Raw genomic sequence first — 13,482 nt, 5'->3', positions numbered from 1 at the left:
GGGGCCAAACTTTGCCTTACAAATAAACAAAGTAATTGTATGATTTTTTAAAAAGAGTTGATAACATTGTCTTTACATTTAAATGAGAGGTTGGCATCATTAGTTGGAGCTTCTGTTTTTAAAATTGTCGTTTTATGTAAATTTTGTCCAAAAAAATAATTTTTGCCAAATGACGTCATGAAAGCAAACATTATTCTTTTAAAGTGGATTTATATTTCCATAGTCATTAAGTATTACTACCTTAAATATTGGTCCTATAAACAGAAAACTTCATCTTGAAAATAATGAGGTGTATCGTTTCTTTTGTTGACTAGTATATAATTAGATTAAGTTTGTTTAAAATATATGTAATTCCTGATAGAGATTATGAGAAATTAAGATTTTTCGTCTAGTACTCCAGACTGTGACAGTTTTGTCCCAGAATTTAAATTTATGAAGAAAATTAAAAAGTAAGAGTTGAAGCTAAATGTAGACAATGTACCAGTGCAAACTATGATAAACTTAACAACTATTGGTCACCACAAGTTCTCTTTTTTGCCAAAGCAGTTTAATCTCGCAATAAAATCTGGACCGTAAGTTTACTGTATTTTATGTTTATCTTTGTTTATTGCTCTTTGAAAAAAAACCTTTATGAAAATAGTATGTTAAAACTGATAAACAGCAAAATAAGTTTTGAAGATAGAGATGTGGTATGATTGCCAATAATCAATAATTTATGACATAGAGGTTAAAAGAACAATAGGTCATCATATAGACCTTTAACAATAAACAAAATCCATTCCTACAAAAAGCCCCAAAATGACAAATGTAAAATAATTCAAACCAAATAACTTGTAGCCTGATTCATGTACAATGCTGGTCATCTTGATTGATTAGTTTTTATAATCAAAGTACTTCTGCAACAATGTTAACATTGACTAACATTCAGATTAAATTTTATTGTTGTTAATAACACTAAAACTAAAGTGAATACTGATTTTACAGGATGTGTTTATATTGGATTCTAAGACATCTTTACATGTATGGGTAGGAAAAGATACCTCTGTCAATGAACGCAAAAATGCCATGTCATACGCACATGTAAGTACAAATTACTGTAAAACGTTGTGCTGAATTAGTGATAGTCAAACATACCAACTTTCATGTCAATTTAGCAATAATGAAAACATCACAAAATTATCTAAATTAACAGTATTTTTATGCAGCATTCTCTTAATTCATAACAATTCAACTCTCATTTTTCTCCAAAGTTCAACAGTCACACAGTTATAAAGTACACAAAAGGAGATCTTTTCAGCAGTTTATATTAAACTATATTTTTCCAGATTCATTCTTAAAATGTCTATTTTATAACATATTTGTTGGACTTTCCCAGTCAAATTTGTATGGATAATTGACATGAACCCCATCAAGGGGGTTTCAATAAGTTGGGGGCCAAAATAGGGCCCAAATAAGCATTTTTGTAGTATCCAGTCAATAACTGGTGTTTAAGTGTATAAATCTCTCTGAAATTATACCACAAGTTTCCATACTACAAATGCATAGTTACAGGGGTTATGGCTCAAATCAAATAGCAAATAGGGACAAAAAAGGGGGAAAACAAGAGTTTTTCTAGAAGGACAATTTAGACAATTTAAACGCACTTTAAGGGAGGTAATCCAATTCAATTCAAGAATATTGTATATATATGTTTGATTGTTCAGTGGTTATAGTTGCGTTTTGGTCTGTTTTTCTTATACTGTATGCAAAAGGCCAACTACATTTGGTGTATGGAATGATTGTAAGGTGTACATGTCTAGCTGGCAGGTGTCATCTGACCTTGACCTTATTTTCATGGTTCAGTGGTCAAAGTTGAGTTTTTGAGTTATGTTTTTTTTTCTAGTACTATAAGTAAGTTCATTAGACCACATTCATTCTGTGTCAGAAACCTATGCTGTGTCAACTTTTTAATCTCAATCCAAATACAGAGCTGTATCCAGCTTGAATGTTGTGTCCATCCTTGCCCCAACTGTTCAGTGTTTGACCTGTGCGGTCATATAAAGCTGCGCCCTGAGGAGCATCTGGTTGTGGATTGGTTGGATTTTTTTTGCACTCGCACAAAGAAAGGAGAAAGGAAAGCGAGATATTAAAACAAAAACTATGTCCCATTTATAGGCATTATGTTTTCTGGTCTGTACATCCGTCTTTTTGTTAGTTCTTCTGTTCCTCCGTCCCGCTTCAGGTTGAAGTTTTTGGTCCAGGTTAAAGTTTTCGTTGAGGTAGTTTTTCATAAAGTTGAAGTCCAATCAACTTGAAACTAAGTATAAATGTTACCTATGATATGATCTTTTTAATTTCAATGCCAAATTAGAGATTCTCCCCCCCCCCCCCATTTTCACGGTCTACTTAACATAGAAAATGATAGTGCGGATGTGGCATCTGTGTAAGGGGGACACATTCTTGTTAAACATGCTAAAATATACATTTACCTTTAATATTTTCAGAAGATTTAGGCAATGAAATAGCGTCTTCTAGTATGAAGACTGCTTTCAGACTAAAATATAAAAGTGCAAAATTCAGTGTAAATACTAGAATGTCTTTTTATAGACTACTTTATCAAAAAATATTTGATCCAATGATAGTACTATGGGGATAAAGTTGCTCCCTAAGGAACATTGTGCAGAGCATCATCTCAGCCTGAGGGTCGGAAAGTGGTTCTTGAAATCAACAAAAACCACTTACTATGTCTGAGATATTTTCTAAAGTAAAAACACTATTTGCTTTACATATATTCCACCATATCAAATTATTTTTGTCTTTTTCAGAAATACCTCCAGAGTACTGATCATCCATTTGTGTCTGTCAGTTGTTTAGCAGAGGGCATGAAATCAAAAGCATTTGAGTTAGCCTTAGCAGCATAGACTTCCTTCGTCTCATTCTACAGCAATAAGATCAAATTTAATAACAAAAGAAACACACTATTCATTGGTGTACAGGGTGAAAGAACATTTCTAATTGGATATTTTAATTATGTGTTTTTTATGGACAATACAAATTGTATTTACGTTGTATTCAGTTTTTTGTTTTAGTCTGGAGGTATAAAATTGTTGCAAACTAGATAGTCTTGATGATATTACCAATTTCCAAACAACATCTTGACCAACTTGCATTTTATTCCTGTATAGAAATTGTTACAATCCTTTTTGATGATTTGAATTCTAAAATCTCTTTAATATAATTATGTATCAAGTTTATGCATTCATTGTTGTCAAGTGCATTCATTTAAGTGGTTAAATATATACAATCAACTGTTTTCAAGTGCTTAATAAAAGATACTACTAACAAATAACATGAGCTTGGTAAAGCTACTCAAAAAAGAAATAGCCAATATTGTTTTACTACTGATAAATATACATATTTTAAAATGATGATCGAGTAAAATAATACTGTGTTTCTTTTGTTGTTAAAAATAGTGCTTTATTATAAAAATTATAATTGTTATTTATTTATTAGCATTTTCGCTTTTTACCCTATATTGTTTTTGTTTTTGTTTAACTACATATATACTTTTTGTAACTGAATATTTTGCATGTTTTGTAGTCAAAAGATTTGTGTTAATACAGAAAAAAACTTTTTATTTGATAGATTTTGGAAATGATATTTATTGAAGTGCAACTTTATCAGTATACACAGTTTTAGTCACATAAGTTGATGATAAGTATTTGAATATTCACATTTATTTTCTTTAAGTTAATTATAACACATAAAAACTATGATATAGTTATCTTGAAATTTATTAATGGTTTTTACTCTTTTTTTTTACCTAATATTGATTTCATTTTGTGATAAATTTTTGAAAGAGCTCATTAAAACTGGAAGAAAATGTATATTAGAACTTTCACAAATCTTTGTGTTGTTAATTAAAGACGTTTACCTGTATTTTACTAAACTAGTCAATGAAATAAGCATTTCAGGTATATTTGATAATCAGTTTTAATTATCTAATATTAATCTTATACACCTTTTATAGATTCGTTATGACCAATTTTCTATAACTTTGATTGATATTTAATTATATAATCCTTTGTATACATTATTATTTATTTTCATCAAATAAAAATAATGTGAAATCTGCTAGTTTTTGTTTCGCCTTCGAAGTCAAAAAGCCAGACAAAGATATGCAGTTTCCAGTGGCAGCAGCAGTGTCAACAATGTATTAGTTTGTGATTAGGTATAGTTTATGGTGAACCGTAAGTGCTAGGTCAATCATATTTGGTAAGCAGTTGTATAAGCATTGGCACATCTCATATCCATGGAGATTATTTGGCCCTGTCCCTTCAGTCATGGTCTATTGACTTTGAAACTTTTGCTCAATTTACATGTATTAGTTTGATTAGATCAGGTTAAGATGAACTGCTAAAGTTAAGTCAATGATATTTAATATGCAAATTTTTTGGCAATGGAATTATATAGCCCCTTCCCCTCTTCATGGTTCAATGACTTTGAAACTTTTCCATAGATTACAAGTTAATTCTGGTGTTTAGGTTTGTTTAAAGGAACGACTTGTAGTAAGTCAAAGGTAATTGGTATGCAGTTGTATTAGCATTGACACATCTCATTTACATGGAGATTATTATGCCATGTACCTCAGCCATGGTTCATTGACTTTGAATAATTGCATAACTTATGTAAGATGTTTAAGTATTGCCTCAAGCAACATTCCAGCAGCACCTGTATACAGGGTATATATCTCCCAATTGATAGGATATTCCCATGCTTGCATTTCCTATCATGATTTTCTTGATAGAGGGTTGCTACTCACAAGGAAGCTATTAAACCAAGAGTTCCAAATGGTGAAGTTGAAATCATCCCTTTGTAAATTTTATGGACGCCATCACAAGTTGGTTGACCGTTATGGAATGACCATTTCACAAATGATATCGGATATGTTCCTAATGTCGTAACTACAATTCACTTCCCTTTCATGAATGTGACCTACCGAATTAGACTATTTACCGGATTTGTTATCACATAAGTAACATGACGGGTGCCACATGTGGAGCAGCATCTGCTTACCCTTCCGCAGCACCTGAGATCACCCCTAGTTTTTGTTGGGGTTCGTGTTGTTTATTCTCTATCGTTTTCTATGTTGTGTCATGTGTACTATTGTTTTTCTTTTTCATTTTTAGCCATGGCCTTGTCAGTTTGTTTTAGATTTATGTTTGACTGTCCCTTTAGTATCTTTCGTCCCTCTTTTAAACATTTTAACTAAAGTTTATAGCACATATTCCTGCGTAGTTTTGGCTTCTATTGTGTTCAAGATACATAATTCCAGTTATGGATTACACTGGACAATCCAATAGAAAATGAGATATTTTCCTTATAAAGATTACAAAACTGACAAATTGGATACAGTGATTATTAAATTTCGTTTTATCAGAATTGAGTTTAAATGTTCCTGAAACTATTCTAGTTTTAATAACAACTTTTCGAACTTGAACTTTTGTCTTGTCAAAGATATTTCAGACTGTTCAATTTGTGCCAATACCGTGGTGATTAGTTTCCATATATATTAGAGTTAATTTGGATTGAGCTTCGTCCTTTTAAAAGTTTTAAAACAGTAGGTGTTCCAATTTATTTTAGAAGGGAAATATTCTGAGGAAGATGAATAGTAAGCAGTCCATACTTTAATTATTGTTGAGTAAAAGCTGTTACGTTTATCATAGTTTATTGATATTTGACTGATGATGATATCTTTTTTATTCGTTGGACAGTTGGACAGAAAGCAAGTTCTGAAAAAAAGTAACAGTTGCTTCTTGTGAAGTTAAGTTTCAATTGGGAGTCCATTTGTCGGATTTAATATAAATTTACACATAATTCATCAAAGTGGTAAGGTATAGTAAAACATTCAGTTCTTCAATAGCTTTGATTATATCCGCAGCGGTAAAAAAGTTATAAGATATTTCCTGGTCTGCAAATATTGTCATCATTTCTTTTGTCGGATTTTGACATTCATCAAAGTTGTAAGGTATAGGATACTTACGTCCCCGAATCAGCTTTCCTTTGAACTTTAGCCAGAAATATATATTCGTTCTAATTAGTTTTTATGCAATTTATTGCTTATTGGGAGTCATTATTTCTTCTGATAATGCTATGGAATATTTTTTTCATAATTTGGCCATGAATGGTATTTCTATCAAAAGCTGAAGACCTTTTTATTGGGTCCTTAATTCAAAAGCTAAGGATGTCCAGATGGTTTGCCCAAATCTACCTATTTGTTTTAAAAAAAATTACACACCTTTTAAAAGTAAAGTTGCAACATCTGGAGACTTCCATTTTTTACCTTTCAACATCGTGATTTTGGACGGAATAGACTGTTTATTGTGCATTTATAATTGAATTTGTAATGTTATCTATTTGCTGTTCAATATCCAGTATTGGAAGATCCTTATGTAGTAACTTATTTAGTACTAATTCCCTATATTTCTCTTCGTCTCCCCCCTCCAATAAGACTTTCTTTTTTTGTTGGTGATTTTTTCAACTAGTTCTGTTGACGCGAATTGAATTGCATTGATTGTTTGGATCGCGGGACAGTTCATTTGATTTCATATCATCTAAACTTGGTGTGAAAGGCGAGTCCTGAGAGATAACATTTGTAGTAGAGTGAGAGGCTGAATCTGCACGACTTTAATATGATTGTCTAAGTTTTTAGTATCTGAGTTATATTGTAACGATGATTTGTGTCGTATTGATGCCCGATCATGGTGTTGGACGAGACGTCACGGATATTCTTACTGTACGCTGACCTGACTTCCTAAATCTTCCATTAGTAGGAAATCACTCAGTTGCATATAGTGTTTCAGAATTTTGTTGAACAGTTGAACTTATTTAGTTTGGTGATCAAAACGTTTGTGTTGAAGAAAATTCAGAAGGTTAGAACTAGTTGGCACACCGGTAGTCTTATGTGAAGATTACGAATAAGATTTATGTGAATGATTATTCACATGATATTTAAGTTCCCTTTGACTTTTAGAATGAAAGACGGAAATTGTCTAACAAATTGTTGTTGCTGTTGATGGCCTGCCCGATCGTGCAAATCACTAGTATGCGTGTGCATGGCTGCTGGATGAGCCATGTGGACGTAGCTTGTAAGAAATCCATTTGGATAGTGTTAGGCTGGCGGTTGAAACTGATGAGAAACCAATTGATGCTTATTGTAGACGGGAGAAGATGGGATAGGGTGCATTGGTATGTGACTAGAAGGAAAGTGGTTATATGCTGATAATGGAGGTTGAAGATGGTTTGATAATGGTGGTTCCAAAAGCGAGTTTGATAGATGTTCCGACATTGGGTAGGTTGGTGTTGATTGCATTGCAAGCTGTGTTGTAAGAGCTGTATTAATGCACATATTTTAACACATTTTTGTTGTGAGAGCACTTCCGATCCTTAGATCCGCTAGTTCCTCTGAATTTTTTGGATGGCAAAACGTGTTTTTAATATGTTGGCTTTTATTTTGACCACATGCGTAGGTCTTTGCTCTTGAATTCTAGGAATACCCTTTTTACAAAAGAAGGATTAGAGATGAAGAGTTTATATCCAGAAAATTCACTACATTTTTAGTTGATCTATTTCATTTTATAAAATGAAAATTCTTGTCTTTTGATTAATTATAATATCTTCTTTTTCATCTTTCGTTTTAGAAGCTCTGTTTGTAGTTTTAGTTTTACTTCCCTCTAAGTTACTGGCAGTAGTCATCGGAATTTGTCTCTTTGATACCACAGTGTCATACGTTGTTGGTTGAGAGAAATCAGGACAGCACGCCGTAAATGAATCCAGTGTTGAATGTCCCAACTTCCCTTTAGTGTCATCAGCAGAGGGATTTGTCGAATAACTTGTCATAACCTGTTCCTCGGTATCGAAAGACTGTTCAATTGCTTTTGCATTGAATAAAATATAATTGATATATATATATATATCTTTATTCTCACAAACCAAATTACAAAGGTAAAGAGATAATTATACATATTTCAAAATTACATAAATAAATAATGTACGAAAGTAGATAGAGGCATTCACAATTGTTCACCCAGAAAGTTCAATTTGTTATTGATCTCCTTAACAAGTTTACATAGTTCGTTCAGTTCTGTACATTTTTTTGAATTCATTAAGTCATAAAACTTCAATGTGTTTGGACTATTTCAATAGTAAGATGAAATACATTGTTTTCTACAGTTATCAAAAGCTGAACAATTAAAAATGTAATTGTATTCATCACCAGTGGCATCTGAATTACATAATTACATAATTAGTCCATCAGCTAGTTCCCAAAAGCGCTCTAGTTAAGGAGTTTGTGTTACACCCCAGGGTACCGCGATTTTTTTGGATAGAATTCAACTTCATAATCTTATTGATAAAATACATGGTGTTAGACTTAAACAAAAGTGTCCAAAAGAGGATTAAAAACGTCCCTTCCAATGGTCCCCTCATTTAGCAATCACGACTAAGTAATTTTTAATTGATTTTTTCAATATCAAGAGATTAAAAAAAAATAAAGTATAGGTATAAACAACTAAAATAGATACAAAACTTATCATATTAAATGTAACTCGGAAGATTTTTTGTTTAAAACAAATGTTTTTTACATTACAAACAATCCGATTTTGTGGGTTCAAATTAAGGCATATTTTCTCCTTTCATAAAGAAATTCGTTATACAATTACCCTTTTTAGTTAATTAAACTTGAGAATTAATCATTATGCAATGTTTAAATCATTTGCACTATTTATATATCGTCTAAAATATGAATTATTTAATAAAACATATGTACTTGCAAATAGTCGTAAAATACCGGATATCATCAAATTACCGACTTTGATTTAGTATACAACATGTACAATGTATTCACACATAAGCATTATCAATTTGCAACTGAAAATAAACATTTAATTGTCGATTTATGATGTTTTTGTGAGACAAATTATTTTATAAAGTGAATGTGTAACGAAATAATGATGAACAAATTACAAATTAAGGTCATCTTTTTGCGTTTAGAAAAGGTGCACTCTATCGAACTCAATAAAGGTGTGCTTGATAACATTTTGTGTTTTAGCTATAAAGTGATTGACTGAAGATTGTTAAGTCATTCAATCGACAAACATCGCTTTGAACGAACGTCAAATAGTCAGTTGTGGGGTTTGGCAATACTTTTTACTTTCTTAGGTTTCTTAGAGATACAAACAAAAATGGCTTTGTTGGTTTCAGTTTAAATAAAGATTCTTATAAACGTTGGTTTGCTAAATGCACATGAAAGAGCTTCAATATCATTAAAATGTCGAGACTTGGTAGAAATTTTTAACCCTGAAACATCCGCCCAAAAAAACTCAGAAAAACTCGAATGAAGCGAGTCAGTTTCTGATGTTTTGAAATTGTTTCAGACACTGCAAAGCTGGCCGATTCCATTATAACATCGGAGCAGTTATATGGCTTGGTTCTCTGGTTCTGTTGCATCTTCGGAATTACTGGGTGACCTTCTTAACGCGTATGAAAAGGGGAAATTTGATTCAGAAATTTTCATTACGGAACGGCTTATTCAAAAGTCAACCGATATCTTCAAAAAAGAAAATCATTGCTTACATTTTTAAAAAAGGAAATAAAAGGCAAGCGGTTAATGGCTGATAAGAACAACAAAACATTGAGAGCAGATGAAAAAAACGTCGCCTGCTTGTCATAGCCCAGACAAGATAGTTGGTTATGCGATAGGTTCTCCAGTTTAAATTAGGTCCTTTTCCAATGTCTCTTGCAAACTTTGATGGTACACATGTAATGAATTTCTTGGGAATGGAAGAAATGTTTGTTAGTTGCTTTTGTTGAATTCTTTTGTTTTGAAAAGAGTAAACAATCCTATAGATTTACACTTGAATGTATGGAATTATTTGTGCCACAAATTATATGTTGAAAATGAAATAGTGTAGAATGGTTTTAGTTTATAATCAAACAGGAAGAAGCCGATAAAAAAATGTTTCTTAATAAAATGCAAAAACATGCAGCTGACGAAGGTTACGACTTCATTGTTAAAAAACCTTCTGACACTGTTGTGAAAGTATTGGCTTACTATTTTCACAGTTGCATATCAATTCTAACATTGTAAGTCTGACAAATACATCCCCCAAATGCAGATTATTAAATGTGCAATCAATGTGTGCAAATTTGGTGAGAATATTTGTCGAAAAATACCAGGATTTTGCACCAATACAGGTTGTGATTCAGTAAGTGTGTTGTCTGGTAAAGAAAAAAAAGCAAAGCATTCGGCTTTTTGACACGTTAAGTGGAGTTTCCAGAAGGTATATTCCAACTTGGTGAAACCTTGGAAGAGGTTGGCGAGGAGTTGTCAAAGCACTCGAGAGGTTTTCGTGTTCTATATATGGCTACAAAATTAAAAATATCGATAAATAAACATCAGAGCGTTTTGAAATGCAAAAGATGCAATGTAAAAGCACATCAAACAAGCCAACTTTCAGACGAAGATCTGGAAATCTGCTCTAAAACACAACACTGGTCTGTTGCCAAACAACTATGGTTGGATTGATTAGAGCGCTTTGATCAGTATCAATTTTCTAGACCAACCACCAGCGTTAGATGCTTTGGTAATTCTGATGTGCTGTTCATGTAAAGCTGGTTGTGCCAAAAAATATGTTCATGTGTTCAACAAGGTTTATCCTGAACAGATAGCTGTATGTTAATGCTCGAAAGCTTGTAGATATAAGCATTATCAAATCGTTGATATTGTTAACGATGACGACACAGATGATGGAAAAGATGATAATGATAATTCGGTAGATGCCGGTGACCAAACTGATGATGATTTTATGGATTGACCTTCTGGGTGACCTTTAAATGAGGCGATGCGGTTGTTAAATTTAAAAAAAATAGAAATCTAGAAACCCTGACAGTTTTGTGTGTTTTAATATGTGAGTTGACAGAATCGTGCATTTCTGGTTGCTTATGTTTGTGTTTGTCGTTGATTATATGTTTTTGTTTCTTACCTTTAATTTTTTTTTCAACAGCCTTTATATACATGTACTTTATGCTGTATGTTTCAATGTGAAAAAATAAACCAATTTATCAAGAAAATTAGTACGTATGCTTCTTTTCATTCAAAATCAATTACTTTTGGAAATGACCCTCCCCCTTTTTTCTCTACGATATAAAAATTAGCCTGCGTTTTAATATGATATGATGTGTTCCATTTAATAAAAAGTATAGTACTGAATAATTAGTTATTTTTACATTTTTCTGTAATAATGTGCAAAACAAAATTTTTGATATACCCTGAAATAAGCCCCCTTTTAACCCCTTTTGGACACTTTTTCAAAAGTCTAACACCTCTTAAAATATTCTTCAGATATTACTCTTTAAATTTATACAAAAAAATTGCGGTACCCTGGGGTGTAACACAGAACTGAATTTTTGCCCTACCAGCTGATGGACTAAATACACATTTTCTGTTTTCTCTTTCATTGTTTTGCCTTCTTCCAGTTTCTATTGGAAATTTCATGTTCAACGTTCGAAATTTAAAAAATAAGGATATTTGCGTGTCATCCAAAATGTTTAAATATTTCTCAAACTTCAAAGTTTCTTTAAATAACCGATAATTTAATGCTTTTGGTAGATATCCTCTTTATCTTTGACGAATTGGCATAAAGTTTTATTTAAGTGACGGTCTTCATATAATAAGTCAATATTACAAGGCATACGGATAAATTCCTCCATATGAATACTGTTTATGTTTGCTTCGTCTTTGTTTATACCTGATCTTTTGAAATGTAGCTAGAAGTTACAGTTGTCACAAGCTATACCTCCCTAAACAACTCGGAGCATATAGGCTGTATTTCGGCTATAGACTTATACTAGTATTTAGATGTTGGTGAGATAGAAAAGTAGGTTTTGGAAAACCGATTCAAGTGTTCAATATTATAATTTATGTTGAGATGTTGGATAGGAGAGTGCGAGAAAAATTGAATTGTTTAAAATTTCGAGAGAATCAAAATACTTGTTTATGCTAGCATAGAGATCTTTGAAGATGTCATTGACAAATAGTTCCATTCTGCTGCCATTGACATTTATAAGACTAGTTGTATTGTAGTCATTTACTACATATTTCAGTTGAGAGCCAATTTGAACCTTTTTCCCCGGTTGAATACGCTGTTACAGTGATCTGCAGTTAAGTGAGTGTAATTGAGATTTTTGTGTTTTCTAAATGCCAAATTACTGTTAAAAATGTTGTAGGGAAAATGAGAAAAAAGTTCTTAGTTGATTCGAAAGCTGTTGTAAAATTCAATTTGGTTGAATTTGAAGACTGCATGAGAAACTGGACGTAGATGATCCTACAAATAGTAGTCACTGTGAAATTTTATCACTACCAAAAGTCTTTTATAATCAGCTTTGATTTTTTTTCTAAGCCAAACTTTTGCTGCTTGGGGATGGATACCGTCTTTATATAAAGTGAAGTTGAAGTTATTTCTTCCGAGATGCCTGTTGGATTTCGAGGTTTTTTCTTTCACTGATTGATTATGCAATATGTCAACTGAGAAGATAGGAAATGGATTCGTAGCAAGTTGAGTACTACAGTTCTCTTCAATAGCAGTTTATTTTTTCTAGTTGATTTATAATTAGCCGTCGTCAGGTGGATCAAAGGCAGATGGGTTTTTTATATTTGTTTCCCTCTACGATTGAGTATATTGGAATTTCCAGTAAAGATATGTTAGTTTAGATGTTTGACAATCAGCGTGATGAATTTAGCGTAAGTGTCAAAATGGCATTGCAATATATTTTCAGTTGGAAAAGCTAAAGAGATGTAAGGACTCTTGTAAAAAGTGAAATGACATGTTTTCTAACAAACTGTAAACCTGAATGCTGTCTAGAAGATCAATAAGAAATTTGAATTTTGTCTCCAAGCCAGGTATATCCTGCCTAAGTGGACCTGCGTGGTTCACAGCACTATCGGATATCGTGTTTATTTTTAGAATCAAGATTGGAGTGCTTGAAGAAGAGGTTTCACACATACACATTTACAAATATAAGGTATTTATTCCACTAAATGTTTTGACTAATGTTAACTCCAAGGTATATTTCGCTACCAACAACTTCTATTTGGTGTTCGTGCAAGTTGTAAGTTGTGTGCTTGTTAGAAATCCTCCTGACAGTGCCTTTTTCATCTCCCACTTGTGCTCCCATTCTTCGAGGGTAGTTAGGGCTATCTGTTGAGTTGCTGCATCATCTGAATTTCTTCTTTTCCTGTTGGTCAGGCTAATAGATATAGGAAGATGTGGTGTAAGTGCCAATGAGACAACTCTCCATCCAAATAACAATTTAAAAAGTAAACCATTATAGGTTAAAGTACGGCCTTCAACACGGAGCTTTGGCTCACACCGAACAACAAGCTATAAAGGGCCCCAAAATTACTAGTGTAAAACCATTCAAACGGGAAGCTTACATCTGAAAATG

At 32.4% G+C, this 13,482-nt stretch overlaps 1 protein-coding gene across 3 annotated transcripts in view; it reads left to right on the top strand.

Annotated features, from left to right (window-relative positions):
* Positions 1–4,109, top strand: part of LOC134718880 (gelsolin-like protein 2) — a 41,061-nt gene extending 36,952 nt beyond the window's left edge. For all 3 annotated transcript variants that reach the window (XM_063581736.1, XM_063581726.1, XM_063581719.1), the window contains 2 exons: positions 985–1,080; positions 2,805–4,109. In XM_063581736.1, the coding sequence (XP_063437806.1) occupies positions 985–1,080; positions 2,805–2,900 (192 nt within the window). In that variant the 3' untranslated portion in view covers positions 2,901–4,109. The remainder of the gene's footprint in view (positions 1–984; positions 1,081–2,804) is intronic.
* The last annotated feature ends 9,373 nt before the right edge of the window (positions 4,110–13,482 follow it).

Source organism: Mytilus trossulus, chromosome 1 (genome assembly GCF_036588685.1).
Source record: "Mytilus trossulus isolate FHL-02 chromosome 1, PNRI_Mtr1.1.1.hap1, whole genome shotgun sequence".
Classification (NCBI taxonomy): Eukaryota; Metazoa; Mollusca; class Bivalvia; order Mytilida; family Mytilidae; genus Mytilus; species Mytilus trossulus.
Note: the sequence above shows the minus strand (reverse complement) of the source record. Positions and strands in the feature narration are given on the sequence as shown.